Here is a 26,528-nt window from a genome sequence, read left to right on the forward strand (position 1 = left end):
CCTAGCTATGCTGTAGATTTGCTTTTAATAATGCATATAATGACTGTATTATGGCCAGGTAAGGGATATTCTCAGAGAAAGCCTCTGTTAGGGTAAGACAAAGCAGGTAGTTTTTACAGAAATTAAATGTTTTTTTTCAATACTGCTCCTTGAAATTTGCCGTAAATGATTATAGACTGAAATCTATGTTTTTGTAAATACATAAGTGTCCTGGTGCAAAAGGATGCCAAAGAGAAGTGAAAGCTATAGATATAACTGTATATCAACAGTTGCCTTGCAGATACTCCATATCTTATGGTACAATTATACTACATGCTCATAGCCAGTGTACTGCATTATTTTATGTTCACAAGTCCAAGGATGATGACACTGAATCTTTTTTTTCCCCTATTCTGTTTCTCACTTATCCAGACATCCCTAGCTCATAAGAATAAAAAGTGCATTACAGAGCACAGGATCTACCACCAAATGGATACTCTAGGTATTGTACATTTACTAGGAAAATCTTATCTTTACAATACTTTGTATATTTGAGGGGTGATGGTGGCAATTTCTTGCTGGCTCAGATTTTCAGGGGAATGCACAGTGGAATGGAATTTACTGCTGCTCCAAAAAGATGCAGTATGTCCTGTGCTTACATACTGCAGGCCACACCTGGCCCTACTACACTCTCAGAATGGCTAATTACACCCTTCTGATACCAAACAGTGCTGGGCAGCATGGCATTGGGCTCCCTGCATAAGACTCTCTTGAGTGCCAGGTTTGGGATCGTGACCTGCTGGCTGGATAGGGTGGGAAGAAGAGGCTGACTTTCCTGCAATGATTTAGGGATGCAGTATGCATATTAACTGAAGTGAGGTTGGCTCTGCAGTCACAGAGCTGTTCTTGTGACATTTCCAGACCAGTGTTGTCATCTCAGATGGTCCAGATGGTTTGGATAAACTTCCAAATTCATGGAAACTGGAGAGAACTTTTTGAGGTGTACCCATCACTAATCCTCTCCCTTCATTACTGCCTTCAAATTCCTGCTACAGCAATGATACCACCCTGAAGTGCCACTCCTCCAGAGCCAGGTTTTTAAAGATATTTAGATATATAAAGATGCATACAGGCACCTAAGTGCTTTTGAAAATCCCACTAGGTGCCTGTCAGCATCTTTAGGAACCTAAATGCCTTTAAAAATTCTTAGAAGCATTAATCTAGAATCCAGGCCATTTGAAGCATCATCAGAATGATGGGGTCACTGCACCACTGCTTCAGCCATGCAACCTCCAGTACTTCCTGAATGATAACTATCTGAGTACCATGGCAGCAGGAATGACTTTTTATTACTATTAGGTGAAACTTGTGATTTACAGGAGTCACCTGAAACTCATTAAGCACAATTAGTTTTTTAACCTAGGTTGTAATATGTAATGTGAATTCTCAGTCAACCTGGGCTTGATCATGCAAGGATCTGAGTCTTCTCAACTCCTGATGACTTCAGTGGGACTTAAGTGTACTCAGCACCTCCCCAGATTGGGCCCTTACATGGTGATCTTTACAACAAAACCTGTTTGTTTTTGAGGGTAAGGATAATATCCAGCATGCGAGGAAGACTCTTGAGGAAGTCTTGTAATCAGCAACCTATGGAGGCTGTGGTCAGACTTCTCAGACCCTTTCCCGAGAATGTCTGGAATTACTGTTGACACTTTCTTTTTCTAAAGTCTGGAAATGTGAGGGTGGGTAACTAGGGTTGCACAAAAAGTTCATATCGAAACCCTCAAACCACCCATAATCAGGGTTGGATTCTAATGAAACTTTAAACATCAGCCTGGGTCCACAAACATTTGGTGGATATGGGTAGATGCTGTTACAATAATCTTAGGCACTCCAATTTATCCACCTATTTATCTAGGCTTCTATACGGTGCTCACTACCATCTTTTGACCTCCTTAGCACCATTTATCCAGCGACACCCAGCTGCTTCCCACCCTATACTTACCTTTGTCATCTATGGGAGTGAGGCATTTGTACCACTCCTGCTTCCTGGTGGCCTCCTTTCTGGTCTTGAAGGGGCATCAGATGGCCTTTTCCACCACAGCAGGCTATTCAGGGATCCTTGCTTCTCCCCTCTCCCAATTTGAGGGGCAGTCGAGTGAAACTACATGGAAGCAAACTGTAGAAACGGTACCAATAGGGATAGGTTTGGTCGCACCTCCTGACAAATGGACCCTACAAGCTCTAGTTCCTATAATGCATGCCCCTGATCTCTGACCTAGTGGTTACCTACATACTTTGTTGGATTAGGGCCCTCTAGCATTCATGGTCTTTTTGCTCGTGATTTCAGACATACTCTAGAGCAGATGACATTATGTATGCATAACTGCTGGCTGCAGCCCTCAGTCGCCAATCTGTAAACAGATTTACAATGTAAACATATCCCATTCCCCCAAACAAGTAAAATCTTACCTTTATATGGTATATATTTAGGACAAAATTCTCCACTCCAATCTGTGAGTATGCAAGGCCTGAAATGCAGTGGAAATACTACATCTCTGCTGCTCAGGATGGGGAGAAGGAGAGCTCAGGACTCAACAGAGAGACACAATATGGATTGACAGGCCCAAGGCCCCTGCACAAGAAATATACACTATTACTCCATATAGCCAATGGCACCCACAGAGCCGTTCCACCCCACTACCGCAGGTTGGGGCCAAGAATTCTGTTCCTCAGCCCTGTATGCATTTCCTTGTACTCCCTGTCAATTTACTCAGGCTTTGCATGCTGAAGATTTGACCCATAATTGCCAGTGATGATGAACTGAATAATAAATAAATAAAATAATATCAGTGTGGGCTAATAGCAAAAGTTTAGTAGAGCAAGCATGCAAGGACCAATAGCAATGCCTGTTTCCTAGTCCGTGTGAGAAATCAGCCCAAATATTGGTCTAACCCTATTAATTAAGCCATAGGTTCCAGGGCATAATACTCCTGTTGGTGCTTTAACACAGGTCTTATGTGTCTCTTCTTCATTCCTGAATTATGTGATCATCCTACCTCATTAAAATAAATGGTGTTACTTCCTGGTTTGGTTTGGTTTGTAAACTGTATCTTATCTTGGAACCTGCTTCTGCACTCGTTTCTCAGGCAAAACTCCCATTGACTCCAATGGGAGAGAATTTTGCCTGAGTAAGACTGCAAGATTGGGAGTTTATGCTCCTCTGGGAGTTGGGGGCACAGACCTCTGCACCCAAGCAGAGCCCCACTGATTTCTATGGGCTTCACATAGGCACAAGTGTCCCCCTCCTGCAGACCCAATTGCAGAGCCTGGGCTATAGTTTGTCTCAGAGACTTCTGTGTCTTTTATGGGTATACTTTATTTTCTGGCACTATGTCTTCTTGCTTTAGTGTACAAATCATTTCCCAGTATAAGCCTTTCATTTTTTAATTTCCCAGTGTCCTTGGACTCCTGGAAGGAGAACTTTCTTCTTGTCTGGATCCTGTTACATATAACTGATTTGGGCAACAATTTGAGAATTCTGTGATTTTACTCTCCAATCTCTGCAGCTGTTAAACCTCCTGGAAAAACTGGAAACGTGCCTTACATGAAAACGGGTGAATCAGGTGGTTTCATCTATTTCATTTGTTTTCTTCATATAGATATCAATTATTGTCATTCAATTGCTCTTGACATTATTTTTGGTTACTACGGGCCATATACTGGCACCTTGTCTCTCACCAAGTAGCACCACACGCCGCAAGTTGTACCATTTGGTTCAATGGCATAAATCACAGAACAAGACATTACTCAACAGGAGTAAAGATCTCATGGTTCTGATGGACAAGCCTCTAAGTAAGAGGAATGAATTTTGCTAATGAACAGAGGTTTGGACTGGGAGTCAGGGAGAGGAAAGAGAGGGTGGTGATGAGGTGCTTAAACCAACATTTTCCAAACCTTAAAACAGGCGCAGGTTGTAGGGCCAAATCCAATGGGTATAAACCAGTGTAACTCCAATGAAGTCAATAGCTCTACGCTTACTCACATCAGCTAAAGATCCGGCCCACAGTTTTTAACTGTATCCTTCCTCCCTTCCTTCCGTTTTATCCTTACTCCTTATTATGGAGTAAGTTAAACGGAAGCTGCAAAAGAAAAAAATAGGTTTGGTTTCTGCCCTTTTCTCTTCTCCCCTCCCTGTTTTTGGCTGTTTTTTAATTTTGGTTCTTTATGATCTATATAAAGAAAAATGGAGGTTATCAGGAGGAAAAGAGAGGATCCAAACAAGAATCTTTCACTGGCTGCTGTTTGTTTTTCAGCTAGAAGATTTCTGGGATGACTTTGAAATTTGTAATGGGAGCTTCCTTGAAGGAAGGGTGTTGAACACAAGGAATGTTTTCCCCAAGTGCTTTAGTTAAATAGGTGTTAACAACAGCCAACAAAAACAAATAATCAGCCTAAAAATGATTTCCCCCTCTTGGTACTTGCTATGTTATAATCCTACCAGTTCTCTAGTTGTCTATAGAGTCGTCAGGGTAGGCAGGATATCCGTTTCTAACAGGAAACCAAGCAGACAAAAATTATGAAGAGAAGAAAAACCTCTTTGGCCTTCTTTATCATTATAAAGAAGCCAAAAAAAAAAGGGGGGGAGTCCAATTTCTTTTCCCTTTGCAGATCACCTATCATGCTCTGACACCTTGAGGTCTGCTGAATTGTGGCGGTGGTGATGAGGCAGGTGTGGCACCTGAGTGGAAGTGGCTGGAACATAATGCCCATGTAAGGCTAAGGCAGGTGTATTGCTCCCAAGAGCACAGGAGAAAGCATGTTCAGAAATGTCACTTGGACACCTCTAAAAATGGTGGAATGTGTGCTCAGTCCAGCAGCAGTCTCAAGGCATCAGCTGGTGTGTATGGGTGGGGCCCTGGCCATGTTCCCTGGCCCACTTGGCCACACCCTCTTTGCAGCCTCTACTGTCACTACATGGGCTAGCGAGCCTCTCCTCACTCCCCCCACCCACACTAAGGGAGCACAAATCCCAGCATGGGCTACCTCCAGCGTGAGTGCACTAGAAAGGAGAAAGGGTTCCCTGCATGCTCTTCCCAGACTACTGCACTCATGCAAGGGCAAACCATAATTTGGCCCTGTGTATTTTGGGCCCTTCTGCATTCCTTGCACTCTCCCGCCCAAACTGCCAGTGAAGTCAGTGGATGTTTTTAAAGTGCCACAAATGCGGGATTGGGCCCTTTGTGTACTGCCTATAAATGATACTTTGAATGAGGAAACTGTTTTAAGGCTCCTAAATCAGTGTCTTGGGGAACAGCAATATTTTAAAAGGGAAAATAATGGTGACGAGAAGAGCATAATGAGGGAAAGTAAAAAGATTTGTATTCTCACTTCTTCCATTAACCTTTCCGCATACACTAATGGGTGTAGGGATTTCTAATTTCAGTTTGGTGGGGACATATACACTTTGTACCCTTGGGAGCTGGCACATGGCTCAGCCGGCAAATCTGAATGTAGCTTTTGACAGTCTGTGCCCCACCCAGACTCTAATAATGTTTATGCACTAATGAGTGACAATCGCATAGGGCAGGTGGTATTCAGAAAAGCAAGTACGCAACTACACAAGCACATTAGCTTGCATTTAACACTACTTACACATACACATGATTAGTGAGAAGTTAAACGTTCAGCCGGTCATTTTTACAAGCATTTTTAGGCATGCAAATACATGCATTTGTCTGAAAATGGAGCCCAAACAATAAGATGCCCAACACTATTATATAAAAATGACATTTTCATTCTGTACGTTTGGTTTATTGCAGTTAGAGTTCTAGGCTAAAATACATGGGCCCAATCCATCAGTCTGACTCGGGTGAAATGCTCATTGAAGTCAATGGGTGTTTCACCAGATTAAGGACTCAGATACTGATAGTGCAAGCTCTCCAGCATAAGTTTCCCATTTAACTCTGCACATGGAGGCCTTGCAAGCTCTGACCTGATGAAGATTGGCAGGATTTTGCCCAATCTGATAAAATGCCATTTAAAGCAGCCTTGCAAAATTTCACATGCCCCGGCCAGTAGTTTTCTGTTTTGGGTGGGGGGGACAAGCAAGTAAATGATCCGTTTTTCATTGTCATTGTCAGGATTAGCAACTCCAACTAGCTTTTGTTTGACTACCAATTTCTAATGACAGTGTTGCCAGGCTGATTTGGGTGCACAAAAATGTACTTTCACTATTAATGCCCATGCAGTTTTTGTTTTTTTATGCTGATAATAGCTCAGAGGTCTATGTTACATTTGGCCATAACCAAACTGACTCCACTTTTGTGTACAGGCAAAGAAGGAATACGAGTGAAAATCCTGAAGACTCACCAGTATGTGATGCCCAATGATGAGCAGTAGCTACTGCAGCAACGCTTCAGCCAGCATGAGTGTCAGCGAAGTGTCTGCCTTCTCACTGACTTTAGAGCAAAAAACTGGCTTTGCCTTCGTAGGGATTCTGTGTGTTTTCTTGGGACTACTTATTATTAGATGCTTCAAAATCTTACTGGACCCCTATAGTAGCATGCCATCTTCCACTTGGGAAGATGAAGTCGAGGGTCTTGATAAAGGAACGTTTGAATATGCTCTTGCATGAAAACTCAAAAGAGTATCCTGCCTTACTTTTGATGTTGATTTCATTTTGAAAACCTAGTACTGATATATTTGTACTATAAACCTATGTTTTGAAGATATGATGGTGGCATCCGTTTTGTTAAATAAATATTTGTTGCAGAATCATAAAAGCATTTCATGCTGCTTTTATTTTGGGAATTCGCCTTTTGTGGAGCTGTGGGTAAGAAACAGCTAATGTCAAAGAAAGACTTTAGGGAGATGATTCACTAAACATTCAGTGAGGAGGAGTGGCAGAGAAATCTCTTGAGAACCAGACCTGTCACCTGTCTCTTCATAGGCAGAATTCATGCCACAACATCACATCAGTGACAAATGGGTGTGAAATATTTTTGAATAGTAACTCCCAGCTCATCCAACATGATTTCTTTAAGTCCAGAAACTGACCTTGGAGACCTCATATGCAAAAACTGAATCAGCCCAATGTACTGGACCAGCTTAGTTTGCAAGATTAAACAGCACAACAGGATCACAGCACAAGGGGAGAAGCCTGCAGGTACTCATGTGTCTGCATGTGGAAACTCTTGTTTTCAGTTACTAAGGGAACAGAAAAACCAACGTAAGTGCTAATGGTTATTGCAGTCACTAATGAAAGTCCCACCCTCGAACACCTGGAGGTGCTGTCACATTGGCTAAATCCATGTGAGAGGAGCATGGTGCTGCTGCTACTATATCCAGTGTTTCCACAGTCTTTTCAGAACAACGTGTAGGGCTGTTTCTTGCTCCCAGTCTGAGAAAACTGTTTACACTTGCTGAAACAAAACTTCCCTTCTCCTGCTCTAATCAAATTCTTAGATGGCCAAGGAAGAGTTATTGGGATGGGGGTGGGAGTTAAATGTAATTAAAGGTGGTTTGGTTGCTATACATAAGATATATGGTACACTCAGCATTGCAAGACACATGCCCAGCTCAAAAATCCAACCAGAGCCTCTAATTCCATCCCCACATCCTCATACAGCTGAAAATTGGTTAGTAGCTCGCATCAGAAAGCAAAGTCATTCTGAGCCTAATAAAGAGAGATTCACAGAGATGAGGAGAGGGGAAGAGAAAAAAGCAAATATTAGTTAAGGACCCATTCCTCAAGTCTAGTTGAGCTGTGCTCAGAGCGGGACCTAAAGGGGTGTATAGCTATCTTTGCAGCACCTTTGTGCTCCCCTGGGGACTGGTTCAGCTCTTGGCAGAAGTTGGAACGGCCTTTGCTGCTCTAACTTGTGTTGGATGATAACAGCCCCCAGTGGCCATAATACTAGCTGGGGATTGCCAGAGTACAGAGGCAATCTGCAAGTCTCTCTATACCAGTGGATCAAAAGAGGATGGAACCTAGACCTGTTTCTGCCAGCTGTGCACCATCCAGTGATTCCCCCCATGCTAGAAAAGCCCCAACAGGCAGGGCAGGACAGTTTTTCAGTCTCTTTGCACTACCAGAGTGGTGCAAAGGGGCAAATCAGGGGCTAGGATCTGGTCCTACCATTGGATTGGATTTGGAGTGTCACTCTGAGGAATTCTGTAGCAGAGGGTCCTAGTAAGACAGAAGAGGTAACACAGAGAAAAAACAGAAGCTGAGTAGTAACACCTCAAGGTCACCTCTTAGCACAAATAGCTGCCGTGTGAGAGTGTCAGAACTTGACAGTAATTCGATTCCACTTTTGAGAAACTTGGAATCAGACTTCTGTTTAGGCATTGTCACTCTCACTATACAGCTACGCGTGCTAAGAGATGCAGAGACAAGAAGATGAGTTGTAGTGATTGTTTGTTTTACAGTAATTCAGCAAAATCCATATTGTGCCACATGCCATATCTGCTAGATAAGTGGCAGTGAAGGGAACTTGGCTAAGCAAAATGCCATTCACGGGGAAAGACACTGGATTATATGGGAAAAGCCATGAACATCATGCCTGAGGCTAATAGCTAGAAAGAGAACAGTAGTGGAGGTACAGACTCTTTTTGGTGGTCTTCTCCATCCACTCTCCAAAGTGTACAATGTAAAAAGCTGTGACCTGGAACATGTAGCATTTAAATGGCTTAGGTTCCAGTGTGAGAAACCTTTGAGGCCACATAGCTCGAATATACTCTATTTATTTTGGTTTTAATTCAAACATAAATCAAATATCTACCGTACAAAATTATCCAGTGCAGAGCTTTAGCACAGTGTACACATGCTCATAATTATCCTTTTCATCTTGGTAACAAGAAATAATGTACTATTTCATTTTTGCTCTGGTCCATGAACTGTACTTAGTTCATTGACTTTACAATATTTTGTTATAGCCATATACTAAATTCCATTTTGATTACAGAGCAACATTAGTTGTTTCTCCCTCAAAAGGAAAAACTCAAGCCTACAAGAAGGAGTGCACAAGCTGGAACTTTTCAAAAGGCTTTCCTCAAAAATACAGGGCAAGATTTTTAACAGAGATAGACTCAAAAAAGTTCACACACAGCCTGATTCTCCTCTCATGTATTCTTATCCCCAATTTACTGATGGGGAAACCAAGGCACGGAGACAGGAAGGTTAAATGACCTCATCAAGGTCACAAGGAGAGTCAGTGGTCTCATCCATGCTGGGGATCTAAATGAATTCAGGATTATGCATAAACATGCTTCCAGCTAAACCAGTTTTTAACAGTGTTGATAGGGGATGTTGATGGGGCTAACCGGTTTTCTAAAACGTGTTATAGCCGAAGCAAAGAGCTGAGCAAGGCCATGATTTTAAACATAGTGCCAGCAAAGTGTGACCCCATCAAACTTTGGTTTTTTAAACACAATTCCCAAACCCTTTTCAAAGACCTGTCCAAAGCTAGGCTTAGAGTGCCAGAGTACCTGGCACCCAGACCTATACTCGGACTGCTAGGCTATGCTTTCTTCAGCATGAAGCTTTATATTAACTCCCTGGATAGTGCCACTGTCCAAGTCTCAGATGTGGTGATAGGCACATCACTCACACAGGCTGAACTTCACCCCATCTGGAGGCTCAAGCTCAAGCACTACGCCCAATAGGCATGAGTTTCAATCCCAAAAGGAGAGTTTACTGATAATTATGTAGCTGGCAGATCCTACAAACACACCATTGCAAAGTCAGAGTAGTTTGTGAACAAATAAACATGCTCATTTCAAATGATATAAGTACTTGCCCCAATTCTGCTACATGCACTGTTGAGATGGACGGACTTGTGGTTAAGGCACTGGATGGGGATTCAGGAGATCCAGATTCAATTCCCAGCTGTGCCACATTCCCAGTGAGACCCTGGGCAAGTCACTTACTCTGTGTGCTTCTATTCCCCATCTTTAAAACAGAGATCATAATACCGCCTTTCTCTCACTCTGTGTCTATACAGACTCCAGTCCTGCAAAGGCGCCTCTGATATTTAACTTTATGCACATGAGCAGTCCCAATCAAGCCAATGGTGTCACTCATGTGCTTAAAGCTAAACACATTTAAACTGTGAGTGAGCCCTCTAGGCACTACCATAATACAAAAAATAAATAACCACAGTAATAATGAGTAGTATCTTATTCCATGAGTCTTTTCCATTGACTTTAATGGGACTACTTGCTGGACTCACTGTTCAACTTCCAAATGCGATCTGCTAAAATCAGATTTCCAGTCGTGGAGTTTTAGAAATTTCAATGTAAATTCAGCCACCTCTTATTGTATCTCTTCCCCATCCCCTAAGGTATCAAAGAAAAAAAAATCTAAAATGAAATGATCCACGATCTAAAAGGAAATAAACAGGAAGGACATACTGATATGCAAGTGCACATAAGCAGATCCATAATTATGGGACAGTAACTGATACAGCTGCCTAGAAGCCTGTAGCTATATTTTATAAATTCTAAAGAAAAACAAACCAACCTATTTTCCTCCTATGACATGCAGTCACAGTTTTTCCAAGAATTAACAGGTTCCTTCCAAGAATTAACAGGTTCATTTACTAGTTGATATTTAACAAGCTAGAATGTCCCTCTAAATCAGTCATTTAGGAGCGTTTTAGAGCATGTGTCAAAGACAGGGGTTGGGTGAGTCACTTGATATTTTGCACGGAAGAAAGAATTAGCCAATGAGGTAAAAACCATGCTGCATAAGTTAGAAGGACAGTCTATATACAGAAGTAAATAAGAGGCTGATTGTCCTTCACTACAGCACGGGACTGAGAGGTAAGTTAAACTATCCTGAATAGTGTAAGCTTGTTAACTTATGCATAGTACAATAATACTAACAATACTAAATTTAATGGCAAATAACAGCATCTAACAGACCTCTGGAAATCTACTGCAAAAAAAAATCATTATTTGCAAAGGCAGCAGAAAGGTAAGAGACTTTTATTTTCCTAGTGGCAGAAACACTTACCATAGAAGTAAACGTGGAAGGTGAAATTATGGGTCCACTGAAGCTAATGGCAAAATTCCCATTGATTTCAAAGCACCAGGATTTCACCCAGAGTCTACAAGTACAGAGTTAGGACCAAATCTGTTTTTTTACTGAAGTCAGCAGCAACACTGTTATTGACTTTAGTAGGATCAGGAGCTGGCCCTTATGTAAGAAACTATTTCATTTCCGTGCATTCTTTTTATATTAAAGATTTTTATGCTAAGGGGAAAAGCATACAATCTATGCTCAGAGATTACCAATCAATAACATAACAAATGTAATATGGATCAGAGGTGACCAAGAAAAATAGTACCAAACAAAGAAGCTGAAAGAAGAAACTTCTTGTTTCTGGTGGAGTTCACAAAACATTAAGCTGAAAAGAACAGCTTGCTTTGAAAAACCAATATCTAGAGGGTTATAAAGAAATTTTGCTGTGATGAGAGTTTACAGCAGGGTATTCTATATACAGAAACAGCGAGCGAGAGTAGATGGGACTCATGGAATCTGCATCTGATTTGCATTCAAGTGCTATAGCTAAGTCTCATAATGAGGTTTGAGTGTATTTGGTTAAGGGGCTCTTCAAGTTATAATTCCCCTGTGTGATTATTCGATATTTTATATAGGTAGGCATATGTAGCTCTATCAATAGATATGGTTAATTTGTCTTTCAATTCTCAGTTCATTCTTCTAATGGGTTTATTTATTTACCTGATGTTCAGTTGGTATAATCCTTTTATAATATTGCATGTTTCTTCTCCAAAATTTCCTGCTATCAGATATATTTTCAAAAGGGCCCAAGACCCAGCATGAGCTCAACAGGGACAGGATTGGACTTTTACTGAATTGTTCTACACAGGGTTGTAAAATCACATTTCTTTAGTTACTGAAAGTAGTTATCAATATATGCATTATTTCAAGCCTCATATTGGTCTGGCACAGGATTTAGTAGATCACAAATAATTTGTAATACATGCCATTTCAGAGTCATCTAACTTGACAGCTTGTTCTCCTTGGACCCAATCCTGAAAGCTTAACCATTTGCAGGACTGGGCCTTATATATACCCTTTTTTCGTTTTTTAGGGAGCGGGGGGCAGTTCTGTATCCCTCACACATTTAGTTCTAACCATCTGCCACTATTTATTTCAAATGGTCTTAAATGGGTATTTGGGGACACAAGGAATGCAAGATCAGGTCTGTAAAATTATTCTTTGAATCTTGTATTGCCTAAAGCTATTGCTAATATATATTTCAGTAATAAATAACTGTCATTTTGCTTAGTTATTTGGACATATTCATTACAATTTAGTAAAAACATGTTTTTATATATTTCAGTTTTCTAACATTTATTCCTTTATGTGACATTACTCCTAGATACATCTAAAATGTATAGTTTTCAGTGCTTCAGTCACCTACTCATAAATTATTTCCCATTTTGGAACTACTGAAAATTGTAAAGACTTATTTGTTTTATTTTTAATAGTCTAATATATTACAGTTAACTTAAAAAAACATTGGATTTTTTGAAGAGTCATGTCAATTTACTTCTGCACTATGGGTGAAATCAACCAATGTGCAGTGGTAAATACCCTGTTTCCCCGAAAATAAGACAGTGTCTTATATTAATTTTTGCTCCCAAAGATGCGCTAGGTCTTATTTTCAGGGGAGGTCTTATTTTTCCTGGAGCTTCGGGGCCTTATATTCCGGGGTGGCCTTATTATCTGGGAGGTCTTATTTTCGGGGGATGCCTTATATTACAGCGAGAGGCAAAACTGGAAGTAGGTCTTATTTTCGGGGGATGTCTTACTTTTGGGGAAACACGGTACCATGTGCAGGATCTCTGGTGAATTCCATCCTTCTTGGCTAGATGTTGCATTCCTTTCATCTCCAATGAACCATTGGGCTGTACATTATTCAGAGAAGTACTACGTTTAGTCCCTGAAAGGATAATATACTCAGGAAAGTTACTTTTAAGTATAGTGTTAGCCTATTTAGGGCCTGATCGAAGCCCATTGAGATAAATAGCAAGACTCCTATTGATTACACATTGACTGAGACTTTGGATCAGGCCCTGTTTGTAAAAAGTTATAAGGTTGCTGTCTCACAGGGTTTTTTAAGAAATCATGGAAGAGTTACATTACTGTGTAAGTTAATTAAATATAGAAAAGTTTTACTTATGCTTTTGATGACAGAGTCATGCAGGACAACCTTAAGAAGAATACTTAGGAGTGAACACTTCAAGAAAATCTCCATTGAACTTTGCTAGATTAAGAACCAAGATCTTTCAAATGCAACAGCATTATTGTCTTATTGCAGATAAAGCAACACTACCTCCGACTACAGAAGAATAGAAAGATTGGTGACCTAAGCACATAACAGCCCTGAAGATGTCAATGAATAATTCTCCAAATGTATTCTTGGACCCAAGTCCAAATAGGTTTCAAGTTAATGTAATTAACGAAAGCCATGACAATAATGCAACACCCCAAGAGGATGCCGATCCTCCACATTATGAAGAAACATCATTTACTGAAGAAGCACATGGCAGACACAGGATCAGTCACAGGCCTGGAAATAGAGCATTATATGAAAATTTTCTTCAAAATGGGGATACTGTTAAATCGGATGGAAATTTACATCCCTATGATACTCATAGTAACACATACTACCTAAAAACCTTTGGCCATAATACAGTGGATGCAGTTCCTAACATTGATTATTATCGAAATACTGGCAGCATCAGTGGGGCCAAAATGAACAGACCAAGCTTGTTAGAAATTCATGAACAACTGGCAAAGGTAAGTTGAAAGAAATGATACAAACACTTTCCATTAGATTTCCAGGCTAATTTTGTTTATTAACATATCCAGCCCCTTATCTTGTGAACCCCGTGCAAGAGAAAAAGTATAACTAAATACTTCCCTTATTTAGACTTGTACCTGCAGGATGTTCTCTGTTCTGTATTGTGCTAGGAGCAAAGATTTTTGTTTAACAGGTTTGTATCTGGTTGAAAATAATGAATGTACTCAATCAGTAGGAAAATATGCCTATTTCTTGTCTACAGCTATAAAACCATGGGATTCATTTTATGTTTGACTTACAGTGAAATGTGTAGAAGTAGCAACTTAAGCCATAATTTAACCTAAATCAAATATGAAAGTGTCTATTCTAACCTTTAATCCAACACCTGATCATAACTAGAGTTCTACTGATTAGTTTGTTGTGTTCATTCAATAATCTGGTAATAACTGTTGTATTAAAGTTTTATAATGTATAATAAATACCATTATCAACTAGTCGGCAATACAAAGCTTTACCCATTTGAGCTATGAACAAAAGCTACCAAATTGTAAGAAAAGGTGACAAGATGTAAATTAAGATGAGTTTCAAACACATAAAAGAATGTGTGTTGGTTCTGAAAGTATTTGCTTTAAAGAGGTATATGTTAACAGACAATTCTTGGGGACAAATTCATCCTTAGGGCACTGGTTACCCACTGATATCAATGGATTCACACTAGGGATGACTTTGGCCCTCATTGTTTATTGTAACAATGATTTTTGGGAGGGTCTGAGAGGCACCACTTGATGATCATCTATCAATCATTTATTCAGAAATCATTTGGCTAAATCCTTTTTTACTGCCCAGTGCAAAAGAGTTGTTTAGAATTCACTCATATACTATGGTGATGTGACCGTGGAAGTATAGAGGCAAGACAGACTTACAGAAAACTAGTTGGAACCACAGAGAACAGCTGCTCTTGACAAATGAGATACCTAAACTGCTTTAAATGATTTTCTAGAGTTGGGGTTATTTCCCCTCTCCTTTCTAGGGGGATTGTGGCCCGAGTTTTGATTAACTGAATGAATAGGAGAGTTTACCACTGACCCACAAGATTGATGGGTCTAATGAACAGAACTTCCCCTCCAGCAGTCACTCAATGCACGCTCAATTTTATCTGCACAGCCACCCTGGTAAATTGATCATTAATTAACAAGAAACAGGCCCTTTGTCATCAGAATCCTCATTTCTGTTGCCCTCTGCACCTACTTTTCCCACAACGATTCACCAGAAATGCATTGTCTAGGTCTGATTCCCTGCACTCTCAAAATTCCCCTTAAATGTACTGTATTTGAAAAATTTATAACAGCAAGTCTCAGACTGAATCACATTGTAATGGTCAAGACCAACCCTCTGAATAGCAGGGTTTCACAAATGTCTGTGCTACTTTATGTGCACCAGTGTAATTCATTTCTATAAAAAAAACAAACTTAATGGAATGCCGGGGGCCTGATTCTTCACTGCCTTGCTCTGTAGTCACACATATAAAGTGAGCGAAGAGTAGGTATAAAATACAATTTCACTGAGAGTTTTGGGTGGACAAAGACTACTAGATCAAGCCCTCTATATAGTTCTTCTTTGCAACAGTTAAACAAAGTAATTGAAAACCTACTGGAAGAAATTATTAGGGATGATTCAACTGATTTGGATAAAATGAGAATCCCTCTTACCCCCAAACCATGGTGACAAGTTTTCTATATAAAGCATTGCTGAGATCTAACCTTCACCCCTTTTTTAGAGTGGAAGTCAAACCATCCCCCCCTCCCCCGAGATTCTAAACTGTTCAGATGTGTCTTAGGGAAGAGGCAGGAGAAGGGGGTTCATGTCTAGCTTCCAGCTGGGACTAGAAGTGCCAAAATACAGTGAGAAAAAAACGGTTCCTCCTCTATTACTGGCCAAATGTGGAAGCAGAAGTCTCCAGAGAAAGCCTGCTCTCATTACATTTCCAACTCAGTTTTGCATATTTGTGAGGTCTGAATAATTTGGATAAGCGTTAGACTTTTGGATGCTGATTCAAATGTAGTTCAAACTACAAACCTCTTGAGATTCACCCATCCTAGGAAGGATCAATCAGAAGTACTGAAATCAAGCCTAAAGTTAACCATTTGGAAAATCAGGGCCTGATTCTCCCCCCCATCTCCCACATTGGGACTCCCATTTACAATAAGGCCCCTGCCTGAGCTGTGTAAAGTGGCCTTAATATAAATGAGAATCAGGTCCCTTGTGTGGTCACTTACAGCTACGCAACATGAATGCCAAGTGGGTATAAAACACTATCCCTGGTGTAAATGAGTGGAGAATTCCAATTTGGTAGCTCCACTCACTTTGCAGATGTACAAGTGAAAACTCAAAGGAAAGGCAGTGAGGAATCTGGCCCTCCATGTTCAGATAAGCTTCTTGTATTATATAAATGAATGATACTAGTGCATGTGAAGTAGCACAATGAAACCCTGGTGTCCAGGGGTTTAAGTCTTGACCTTTATAACCTAATTCAGTCTGAGGTTTGCTGCTGGACAGCTTTTCAGTTTGGGTATCTGTTTTTGTTTACAGAATGTAGCTGAACTTTAGCTGTTTCGTTTTTTGTCCTTTGAGGGGTTTTTTAGTGAGCGAAGGTCAAAGCAAGAACTGTCTGGCTCATTTCAGAAGCTTCATAACATTACTTTTTTAACAGAAGGTTTTGCAGGTCATGACTACCTGGGGAGAAGGAGGCATATTCTAGCTGTTGACACACAGCACTAGCAGTCAGGATTTCTGGGCTGTAATCCTGGCTCTTCCACTGATTCACTGTATGACGTAGGCAAGTCACAAGTTCCCTGGGTCTTAATTACGCCATCCGTAAAATGGGGATATTAATATTTAACTGGACCTGAAGCAAGTACTGTGAGGTCTAAGGTATCAATGTTTGTAAAGTGTTCTGAGATCTTAACCTGAAACACTGGAGAACACAGGATAAGAACATAGAGAAGGCAATTTTGGTATTTAGAAAAATAAATAAATTAGATGTAATTGCATGACAGGTTAGGATAGCAAGCACTATGCAAGCACAGTAATTTTAATTGTCACAGTGTTTTTAGTGCACGTGGGATATTATGGAATTGTTATAGTAACTGATTATTAGTGAAATAATCACATTTCATTCCCTTTATGTGGAACAACTCCATGTAAGCTCTAGACCAGTGGTGGACAACCTGCGAACCGCAGCCACTGGGAGCTACGGGAGGCCGTGCCTGTGGAAGGTTAATGTAAACACTGTCTCGTGGCCCGCCAGTGGATTACCCTGACGTCCCACAGGTTACCCACCACTGCTTTAGACTACAGTTGGCACTAGCAGAATGATTATGAAAAGTAGTTCCTGTGCAGAGGAACTCAGGCCAAGAATTGCAAAAATGACTAGTGATTGGGGGCAGGGGAGTCTCAGTTTTGCAGTGTCTATCTTAAGACCTCTTAAAGGTGTGCGATTTTCAGAGGGTGGTATTTTCAGAGCACTTTCTGAATAGCAGCCTACTTCACGGTGTCTCAATTTGGGTTCCCCAAAACTGGGGCAATCCAAAATCACTAGTCACTTTTGAAAATCAGAAATTAGTGATAGAGAAGGCCTATCAGGATATCAAGCTTCTCCCTCTGCCAGGGCTAGATTGTTCTCTGGAGTACATTGGTTAGTGCTTTGTGTTAACATAGGCACCAACTGCTTCTATGGTGGAAATAACTCAACCATTCCCCATGCAGTTTGAGAAAACAAGCAAGGACTTGATTTCAATGGGACTTTTTCAGTTACCATTATAATGACTCTAAATTACACAATGGGCCTGCTCTATCTCCCAGTTAAATCAATTGGAGTTTTGCTATTGACTTTGGTTCTGCCCTCCACCCCCCCAAACATGTTGCTGTTACACTGTGTGAGAGGGAGGTAGGACTTAAAGAGCTTGCACAAGGTATGCCCATCCATCCTTGCAAGCAGTGGAGCCCAGCCCTGTGGTAGCTCCCTGCAAACGACAGTGTAGCAGGAACTTATGTGAGTCAACCTGTTGCTTAAAAACACCTAAGGGGGTTTTGAAGGATGAAGTAGCAGCCATGGCAAACTAGTTTCCATGGCTGATCATCCACAGGTCGGAGGAAGAATTCTGCATTATGCACAGCCTGGCGTTGCTCCTGCTAGACACCGCTGTAGTAGGCTCATCAACCTCTATATGTGGCCTAGCCTACACTAGAGGGGAACAGAGCGTCACACTGAGTGGTGTGGGTTCCATTAGCAGTCCTAGCTGTGCATTTGATGGTTTGAAGAAGGATGGTGGCCTTTAAATACATTAAACCTGGGCTTGTGATTCATATGACCATTTATGCAAACCCCACACAATGTACCATATAAAGCCCTGTAATCCTGCACCATTGCTAGTGTTTGATGCAGTGTATGCCATACCTGTCTGGTGCATTAAATACTATCTCCCTTTTTTCTCAGTGCAGTTCACATGGAGGTAAGCACATCTCACTAGGAGAAAACTAGATTCAAACAACAAAACCAGACAAAGTTGTCAAACATAACTAGCCTGTCTGAGCCCATTGCTGGTGGCTAGAAGCAACATATTTTGTGACTCCAACTGTCTGAGTCCCACATAAGCCTTTCCATTGTGCTTTGATGCTGGTTTAACATCAGAAGATAAGACATTCATGTTTAATACATTTTTTTAAATGTATAGTTTTTTTGATGCCAGAATTTAAGCAGGCTGAGAGGAACATCTGAGATCCAGCTCCTTCACTACTGCAGTCAAACGTGTGTAATCTTTTAACAAGATGTGTCATTTTTAGCTCGTATTAAGCTCCAAAATGCCAATTATAGTTAACGATATATTTTGTAAGAACTATTTCACAGCTGGTAGTGGGTGAGAATCGCTTGGGGCTAACAGTTATCCCACCATAAAAAATAATGTAACTTTCCTTCATCTCCTTGGCTGTTCGCCACACTTATTATGTAGATTGGATGAGCTCATCGTTACTAGCCACACAAGATACTAAAGCTGAAACGTTCTGAAATGAAGAAGGGAAAATGTTTAAACCAGCAATAACTTTGGATTTGGATGACTTCTTGAAATGTTCTGTCACCTTTACTCCTTACCCTTAATGCATGAATTGCCCAGGTAAAGCCATTTGGTAAATAAATAATCATTCCCTAAAGCACTCCAATTTAAAATGCAACATGGAAGCTTTAGGACCATAATTTACGGTAATGGAATGTGAAAGCACAAATTAATTTGACGTATGTAAGAAACAACTAGTTTCGCGTGGCAATGAAAACCTTTTATTTTTTGTCTTTGACGACTTGATCCCATGAATGTGCAATAAACAAAAATTCATGTGACAATATTATGGCTGCTAATCCTCCTGGCCTCTACTTAATAATTGACTGTATTTTGAGTGAATGTAGCCGCTATCATCTTGGGTGAGATTTTTTCAAAGGTGCTCAAGTGACTTAGGAGCACAATGAGATTTGTGCTCCTAAATCACATGAGTAGTTTTGAAAATCCCACCCACAGATGTGCTTAAGGAGATAAATTCTCGCCAAAGAAGTTCAGCATTGTTCTTCTTCATCAGATAAGATGGTAGGTAGCACCAGGAGGAGAATATAGAATATCAGGTCTGATATGCAGCTGTGTATGCAGCAAAGCTATCTACTGTTTGTGTATCCGAGGTCAGAACTAAGCCCATATTTTCTACACAACAAGCATACATAATTCCCATTCACTTGGTGTTATGGGTGCTCAGCACCTTTGAAAATAAGGCACCATATCTCTCAAGCTGGACTCTTAAAAACGGAAATGGCCAAAATTAGAGGCCACTTTCAGAAATTTTGACTTTGCTCAATATCACACACTGAGTGAATGGCAGATCCAGAAATAGAATCCAGTTCTCCTATGTCCCAGACAGGTAGCCTATCCCCTGGAATACATTGCCTTTCATAAGAAGAGATGCTTCTGCTTTATGGTACACTTAATGTTGTATGAGGGTCATTGTAAGTAGATGTGCCTGATTTTGTAAGATGTGTGATAATGATTGTTGCTGTTACTGTTATAATGATTGTAATGCATTATGTTCCTGTGGTGTTATCACATTAAAGCAGGTTCTTCACAGTTTTAATTACACATACAGTAAAATCTTATATATTATATATTTCTACATTAATACATATATGTGTACACTACAGGTCAAATCCTGTTTGGGCATGCACATGCCAGCTGACAATATGAAACATAACTAGGCGGGTGTTGGTGGGAACCAACCCTAGACATCTGCCAATAGAGTGGCAGCACAAAGCCCCATTCTCTGACACCTCCCCCTACTTTTCTCCTTCCTAGCAAGGGACCATGATTTCTTCACCTCAATGGCCTTCTTAAGAACATAAGAACGGCCCTACTGGGTCAGACCAAAGGTCCATCTAGCCCAGTATCCTGTCTTCTGACAGTGGCCAATGCCAGGTGCCCCAGAGGAAATGAAGAGAACAGGTAATCATCAAGTGATCCATCCCCTGTTGCCCATTCCCAGCTTCTGGCAAACAGAGGTTAGGGACACCATCCCTGCCCACCTGGCTAATAGCCATTGCTGGACCTATCCTTGATGAACTTATCTAGTTCTTTTTTGAACCCTGTTATAATCTTGGCCTTCACAATATCCTCTGGCAAGGAGTTCCACAGGTTGACTGTGCATTGTGTGAAAAAATACTTGCTTTTGTTTGTTTTAAACCTGCTACCTATTAATTTCATTTGGTGGCCCCTAGTTCTTGTGTTCTGAGAAAGAGTAAATAACACTTCCTTATTTACTTTCTCCACACCAGTCATGATTTTATAGACCTCTATCATATCCCCCCTTAGTCTTTTCTTTTCCTAGCTCAAAAGTCCCAGTCTTATTAATCTCTCCTCATACGGCAGCTGTTCCAAACCCCTAATAATTTTTGTTGCCCTTTTCTGAACCTTTTCCAAGGCCAATATATCTTTTTTGAGATGGGGTGACCACATCTGCATGCAGTATTCAAGATGTGGGCGTATCATGGATTTATATAGAGGCAATATGATATTTTTTGTCTTATTATCTATCCCTTTCTTAATGATTCCCAACATTCTGTTCACTTTTTTGACTGCTGCTGCACATTGAGTGGATGTTTTCAGAGAACTATCCACAATGACTCTAAGATCTCTGTCTTGAGTGGTAACAGCTAATTTAGACCCCATCATTTTATATGTATAGTTGGGATTATGTTTTCCAATGTGCATTATTTTGCATTTATCAACATTGAATTTCATCTGCCACTTTGTTGCCCAGTCACCCAGTTGTGAAAGATCCTTTTGTAGCTCTTCACAGTCTGCCTGGGACTTCACTATCTTGAGTAGTTTTGTATCATCTGTAAATTTTGCCACCTCACTGTTCACCCTTTTTTCCAGCTCATTTATGAATATGTTGAATAGGACTGGGCCCAGTACAGATCCCTGGGGGACACCACTATTTACCTCTCTCCATTCTGCAAACTGACCATTTATTCTTACCCTTTGTTTCCTATCTTTTAACCAGTTACCAATCCATGAGAGGACCTTCCCTCTTATCCCAGGACTGCTTACTTTGCTTAAGAGCCTTTGGTGAGGGACCTTGTCAAAGGCTTTCTGAAAATCTAAATACACTATATCAACTGGATTTCCTTTGTCCACATGCTTGTTGACCCCCTCAAAGAATTCTAGTGGATTGGTGAGGCATGATTTCCCTTTACAAAAACCATGTTGACTATTCCCCAACAAATTATGTTCATCTATGTGTCTGACAATTTTGTTCTTTAGTGTCAACCAGTTTGCCTGGTACTGAAGTCAGGCTTACCAGCCTGTAATTGCCGGGGTCACCTCTGGAGCCCTTGTTAAAAATTGGCGTCACATTAGCTATCCTCCAGGCATTTGGTACAGAAGCTGATTTACAGCCGACAGTTAGTAGTCCTGCAATTTCACATTTGAGTTCCTTCAGAACTCTTGGGTTAATACCATCTGGTCCTCATGTCTTATTACTGTTAGGTTTATCAATTTGTTCCAAAACCTCCTCTAACGACACCTCAATCTGGGCCAGTTCCTCAGATTTGTCAGCTATAAAAAATGGCTCAGGTTTGGGAATCTCCCTCACGTCCTCAACCGTGAAGACCAATGCAAAGAATTAATTTAGTTTCTCTGCACTGGCCTTATCACCCTTGAGTGCTCTTTTAGCATCTTGATCGTCCAGTGGCCTCACTGGTTGTTTAGAAGGCTTCCTGCTTCTGATGTACTTAAAAAAATATTGCTATTACTTTTTGAGTCTTTGGCTAGCTGTTCTTCAAATTATTTTTTGGCCTTCCTAATTATATTTTTACACTTCATTTGCCAGAGTTTATGCTCCATTCTATTTTCCGCATTAGGATTTAACTTTCACTTTTTAAAGGATGCCTTTTTGCCTCTCACTGCTTCTTTTACTTTATTGTTTAGCCACTGTGGCTCTTTTTTGGTTCTCTTCCTATGTTTTTTAATTTGGGGTATACATTCAATTTGAGCCTCTATTATGGTGTCTTTAAAAGGTTTCCATGCAGCTTGCAGGGATTTTACTTTTGGTACTGTACCTTTTAATTTCTGTTTCACTAACCTCCTCATTTTTGTGTAGTTCCCCTTTCTGAAATGAAATGCTACAGTGTTGGGCCGTGATGGTGTTTTCCCCGTCACAAGGATGTTAAATTGAATTATATTATGGTCACTATTACCAAGCGGTCCAGCTATATTCACCTCTTGGACCTGAAACTGTGCTCCACTTAGGACCAAATCAAGAATTGCCTCTCCTCTTGAGGGTTCCAGGACTAGCTGCTCCAAGAAGCAGTCATTTAAGGTGTCAAGAAACTTTATCTCAGCATCCCTTCCATGTACCCAGTCAATATGGGGATAGCTGAAATCCCCTGTTATTATTGAGTTTTTTATTTTAATGGCCTCTCTAATCTTCCTGAGCATTTCAGTCACTATCACCATCCTGGTCAGGTGGTCTGTAATATATTCCTACTGCTATATTCTTATTATTCAAGCATAGAATTATTATCCATAGGGATTCTATGGTACAGCTTGGTTCATTTAAGATTTTTACTTCATTTGATTCTATGCTTTCTTTCACATATAGTGCCGCTTCCCCACCAGCATGACCTGTTCTGTCCTTCTGATATATTTTCTACCCTGGTATTATTGTGTCCCATTGATTATCCTCATTCCACCAGGTTTCTGTGATGCCTATTATATCAATATCTTCATTTAATACAAGGCACTCTAGTTCACCCATCTTACTATTTAGACTTTTAGCACTGGTATACAAGCACTTCAAAAACTTGTCACTTTTTAGCTGTCTGCCATTACATGATGTAATTGAATGGGACTTTTTTTCTTTTGACTGTTTCTCATCATATCCTACCTGTATTTTATCATCTTCCATCCTCTCCTCCTTATTTGGACATAGAAGGATGTAGAAGAAATAAATGGAGATTTCCTATCTCCTACATGCACACAACTTGACACATTAATTGGGAACCCAGCTATGTCTATGCCCTAGTATGTTACCCCCTCCCTCCACCCTTTGCATAGTTACCCGCTCTGGAAATGTCTTCATACCCCACCAAATCCTGAAAATCACTGAGTTCCCTGAACTACCAGCTTCCTCCATCTCCCTGACCCTCTCACTCACCCCAATGGGCTATGTATCTTTCTTCACACAGGGCCTAGCCTGCACCTGGATGTTGTTTGCCCTTATGCTGATTCTCCCAGAAACTTCATATGATGAAACCCAGAAGGGAGCAATGAAGCATAATTCAGAGGTCAGGGACATGGTCTCTGTGTTAGTCCACAGGTACTCTCTGACCCACCAATGGCTGCAAGGTGCAATCCTCTGAAACAACTTATTCCTACCCGAACTGCAAGCTGTAGCCCTGGAGCTGAACTTTCTCAAAAACTGAGAGGAGGGACACTGGGGTTTTTGGTTGTCCCATTAGAGGGACAGGGACAGGGACAGATCTAAGTCTGCATCCAGATCTGAACTTTCCCAAAACTTTGGGATGTTGGTTCAGCCATTCCTCCGTGTGTAGGGAGAAGGCTTTTCAAAGCCAGGATGTGAGCACACATGAACGCTGCATTTGGCATGTGGTTATGGCGCCAGCATGCCAATACTTGACCCTGTATGCTTATACTTCTATTAAAGCTAGTTAAACAGTAGAACAGGTTATTCATTTAGTGTATTATTTGATGCATTTTTGCTGCTGTTCATCAAATAACATTCTCACTAAAGAGAACTTAAGCTACAGAGTTGGTCAAATTCTGCAAAGATATACACCTCTATCCCGATATAACGCTGTCCTCGGGAGCCAAAAAATCTCACTGAGTTATAGGTGAAACCGCGTTATATCAAACTTGCTTTGATCCGCCAGAGTGCGCAGCCCTGCCCCCCCGGAGCGCTGCTTTACCATATTATATCCGAATTCATGCTATATCATGTCGTGTTATATCGGGGTAGAGATGTATTTGGTGACAGTATTATCTGATGAAAAATGGTGACATTCATAAAATAATTTATTTGCCAAGTAGTAGTCAGCAAATTCTAGTTTCTTTAGCCAGCATTACTACTTACGTTATATAAAATATATTTTATTTTTATTATTAATAACAATAATTTACATTTCAGTAGCATTTAGAGGTCAACCAGGGTCAGGACCTCAGTGTGCTATGTGCTATACAAACATATAAGTATGGTATATATGCTGTATACTGTTAACGCTTACCCATACACACACATAGACAGTATTTAAGTCCAGACTATGATACACTTACTCATTCTGATTATACCTTGAGTAGTTCAGCTACTATTTAGTGTGAGTAAGAGGATAACATTCTCTTCCAAAAAAAAAAAAAAAAAAAGCAAAATACACTTTTATTTTGGATCCCTATTTTTCATGTGTTCCTTATGTAGCTAGTTGTCATCCTCGTGGTATATTGTTTATCAACTGTACAGAATATATTTGTTTTTTGTGTGATCTTTTAGAACATAGCAGTGAACCCCGGTTCAATCGAGAGAGTTACTAATGGAGATGGCACTCCAGGAGATGAAGCAACAGCCAACAAGGAAGAAGAAAGCAAAGGAGGATTTGTGAAGTTTGGATGGGTGAAAGGTGTGCTGGTGAGAGAAACCTAAACCTTCCTACCAGAAAATTATCTGTATCTTACAAAAATTAATATATCAGCAATTATCAATTACCTTAAAAAGGGGGGGGGGGGTTGTTTGCTGCTTTTAAAAAGCCTACTCGTTTTCTGCAATGCACCTTATCAAGTTTCATAATACTGTTTGTAATTTTATAGTGATGCAAGATTATTTGTTTAAAACTTAGGTGAGATGCATGTTGAATATCTGGGGTGTGATGCTTTTCATTCGACTGTCCTGGATTGTAGGTCAAGCTGGAATTGGTATGTATTTTTTCAACAGCATAAAGAATAAAGGGTAGAAACTACACATGATTACAATTAATCTTTAATCTGAAATGTGAGTTTGCATGTTGCACTAACTTTGGTCTTCCAAGTGTTTGCTTGCTAGGGTATAAGAGCTACTGGAATTTTCCAGACTCCCAGCCAAATTACTGCTTAGAGGGATGTGGTGTCAATTATATACACAAACATATAACAACCCCCATCTTTGGTGAAATTTGTTTTTAAAACCAGTAACAGCTCTCAACTTCATGACTGAAGCCAATTTATAATATGTATACTCATGCACAGTTGACCTTTCTACTTCACACTTTGCTAATCCATGAACCCAAACTGTCATTCACACACTATTTTTAACTACAATACAGAACCAGATACTAGTGGCACCAGGAAATATTTTAATAAAACTCAACTAAGCTTTTCAGATAAATTAACAAAGTACATTTTGTGGTGCAGGACCGTTTCTTTTTCATTGTGTCTGCATCCTATCCAACTCCCACTGAATGTAATGTAATGACTCACCAACTTCAGTGGGAGTTGGACCCTGAGGGCTCAGTCATGCATGGTAATGAGTGCTCTAACCCCCACTGAAGTCAATGGGAGATGAGTGTGCTCATCTCACCAACTCACAGAGTCTTCAGCATCTTGCAGTATCAGGCTTTTATTCAGGAATGTAAAATCATAGCATCACAGAGTTTAAGGCCGGAAGGCATCATCAGATCATTTAGTCTGATCTCCTGTACATTGCAGGCCACCAACACCACCCAGCAACAGCACACTAAACCCAACAACTGAACAACCAAAATGAGACTAAAGTATTACAGCTCACGGGAGACTAGACTATTATGTGCACAGACAAGAGAATAGCAGGGACCCAGGTGCACCAGTGCCTGAGGCCCCTGCAATGCCAGGGAAATGATTGAGATACACCCAGATAATCCTGGCAAGTACCTACACCCACACGCTGCAGAGAAAGGTCAATTTCTTCCCAACTCCACATATGGCAATCGTTAGACCCTGAGCATGTGAACAAGAACCAGCTGGCCAAGCGCCTGAGAGAGAGAAGGCTTGATGCCACCTCAGACACCAGGCCCACATCATCCTATGTCTCATCTCCAGCCATGGCCATCCCTGATGCTTCAGAGGAAGGAGTTAAAAAAAGCCCTCCCAGAATATA

General features: G+C 40.5%; 2 protein-coding genes across 3 annotated transcripts in view; both read left to right on the forward strand.

Moving 5' to 3' along the window:
- The first annotated feature begins 6,357 nt into the window (after window positions 1-6,357).
- CTXN2 (cortexin 2) lies at window positions 6,358-6,616 on the forward strand. The gene has a single exon (XM_024200470.1). It carries the CDS (start codon window positions 6,368-6,370, stop codon window positions 6,614-6,616), a length of 249 nt encoding a protein of 82 aa, XP_024056238.1. The 5' UTR covers window positions 6,358-6,367.
- A 6,789-nt stretch (window positions 6,617-13,405) lies between these two features.
- Window positions 13,406-26,528, forward strand: part of SLC12A1 (solute carrier family 12 member 1) — a 63,970-nt gene continuing 50,847 nt past the window's right edge. For both annotated transcript variants that reach the window (XM_026648550.1, XM_026648551.1), the window contains exons 1-3: window positions 13,406-13,816; window positions 24,915-25,049; window positions 25,258-25,333. In XM_026648550.1, coding sequence (XP_026504335.1) covers window positions 13,406-13,816; window positions 24,915-25,049; window positions 25,258-25,333 — 622 coding nt within the window. The remainder of the gene's footprint in view (window positions 13,817-24,914; window positions 25,050-25,257; window positions 25,334-26,528) is intronic.

This window comes from Terrapene carolina, unplaced genomic scaffold, assembly GCF_002925995.2.
Source record: "Terrapene carolina triunguis isolate 2854851 unplaced genomic scaffold, T_m_triunguis-2.0 Scaffold67, whole genome shotgun sequence".
Taxonomy (NCBI): Eukaryota; Metazoa; Chordata; order Testudines; family Emydidae; genus Terrapene; species Terrapene triunguis.

What these genes read in the sequence shown, in the direction of transcription:
- CTXN2 (XM_024200470.1), top strand. Translation starts at nt 6,368, where the DNA reads ATGATGAGCAGTAGCTACTGCAGCAACGCTTCAGCCAGCATGAGTGTC.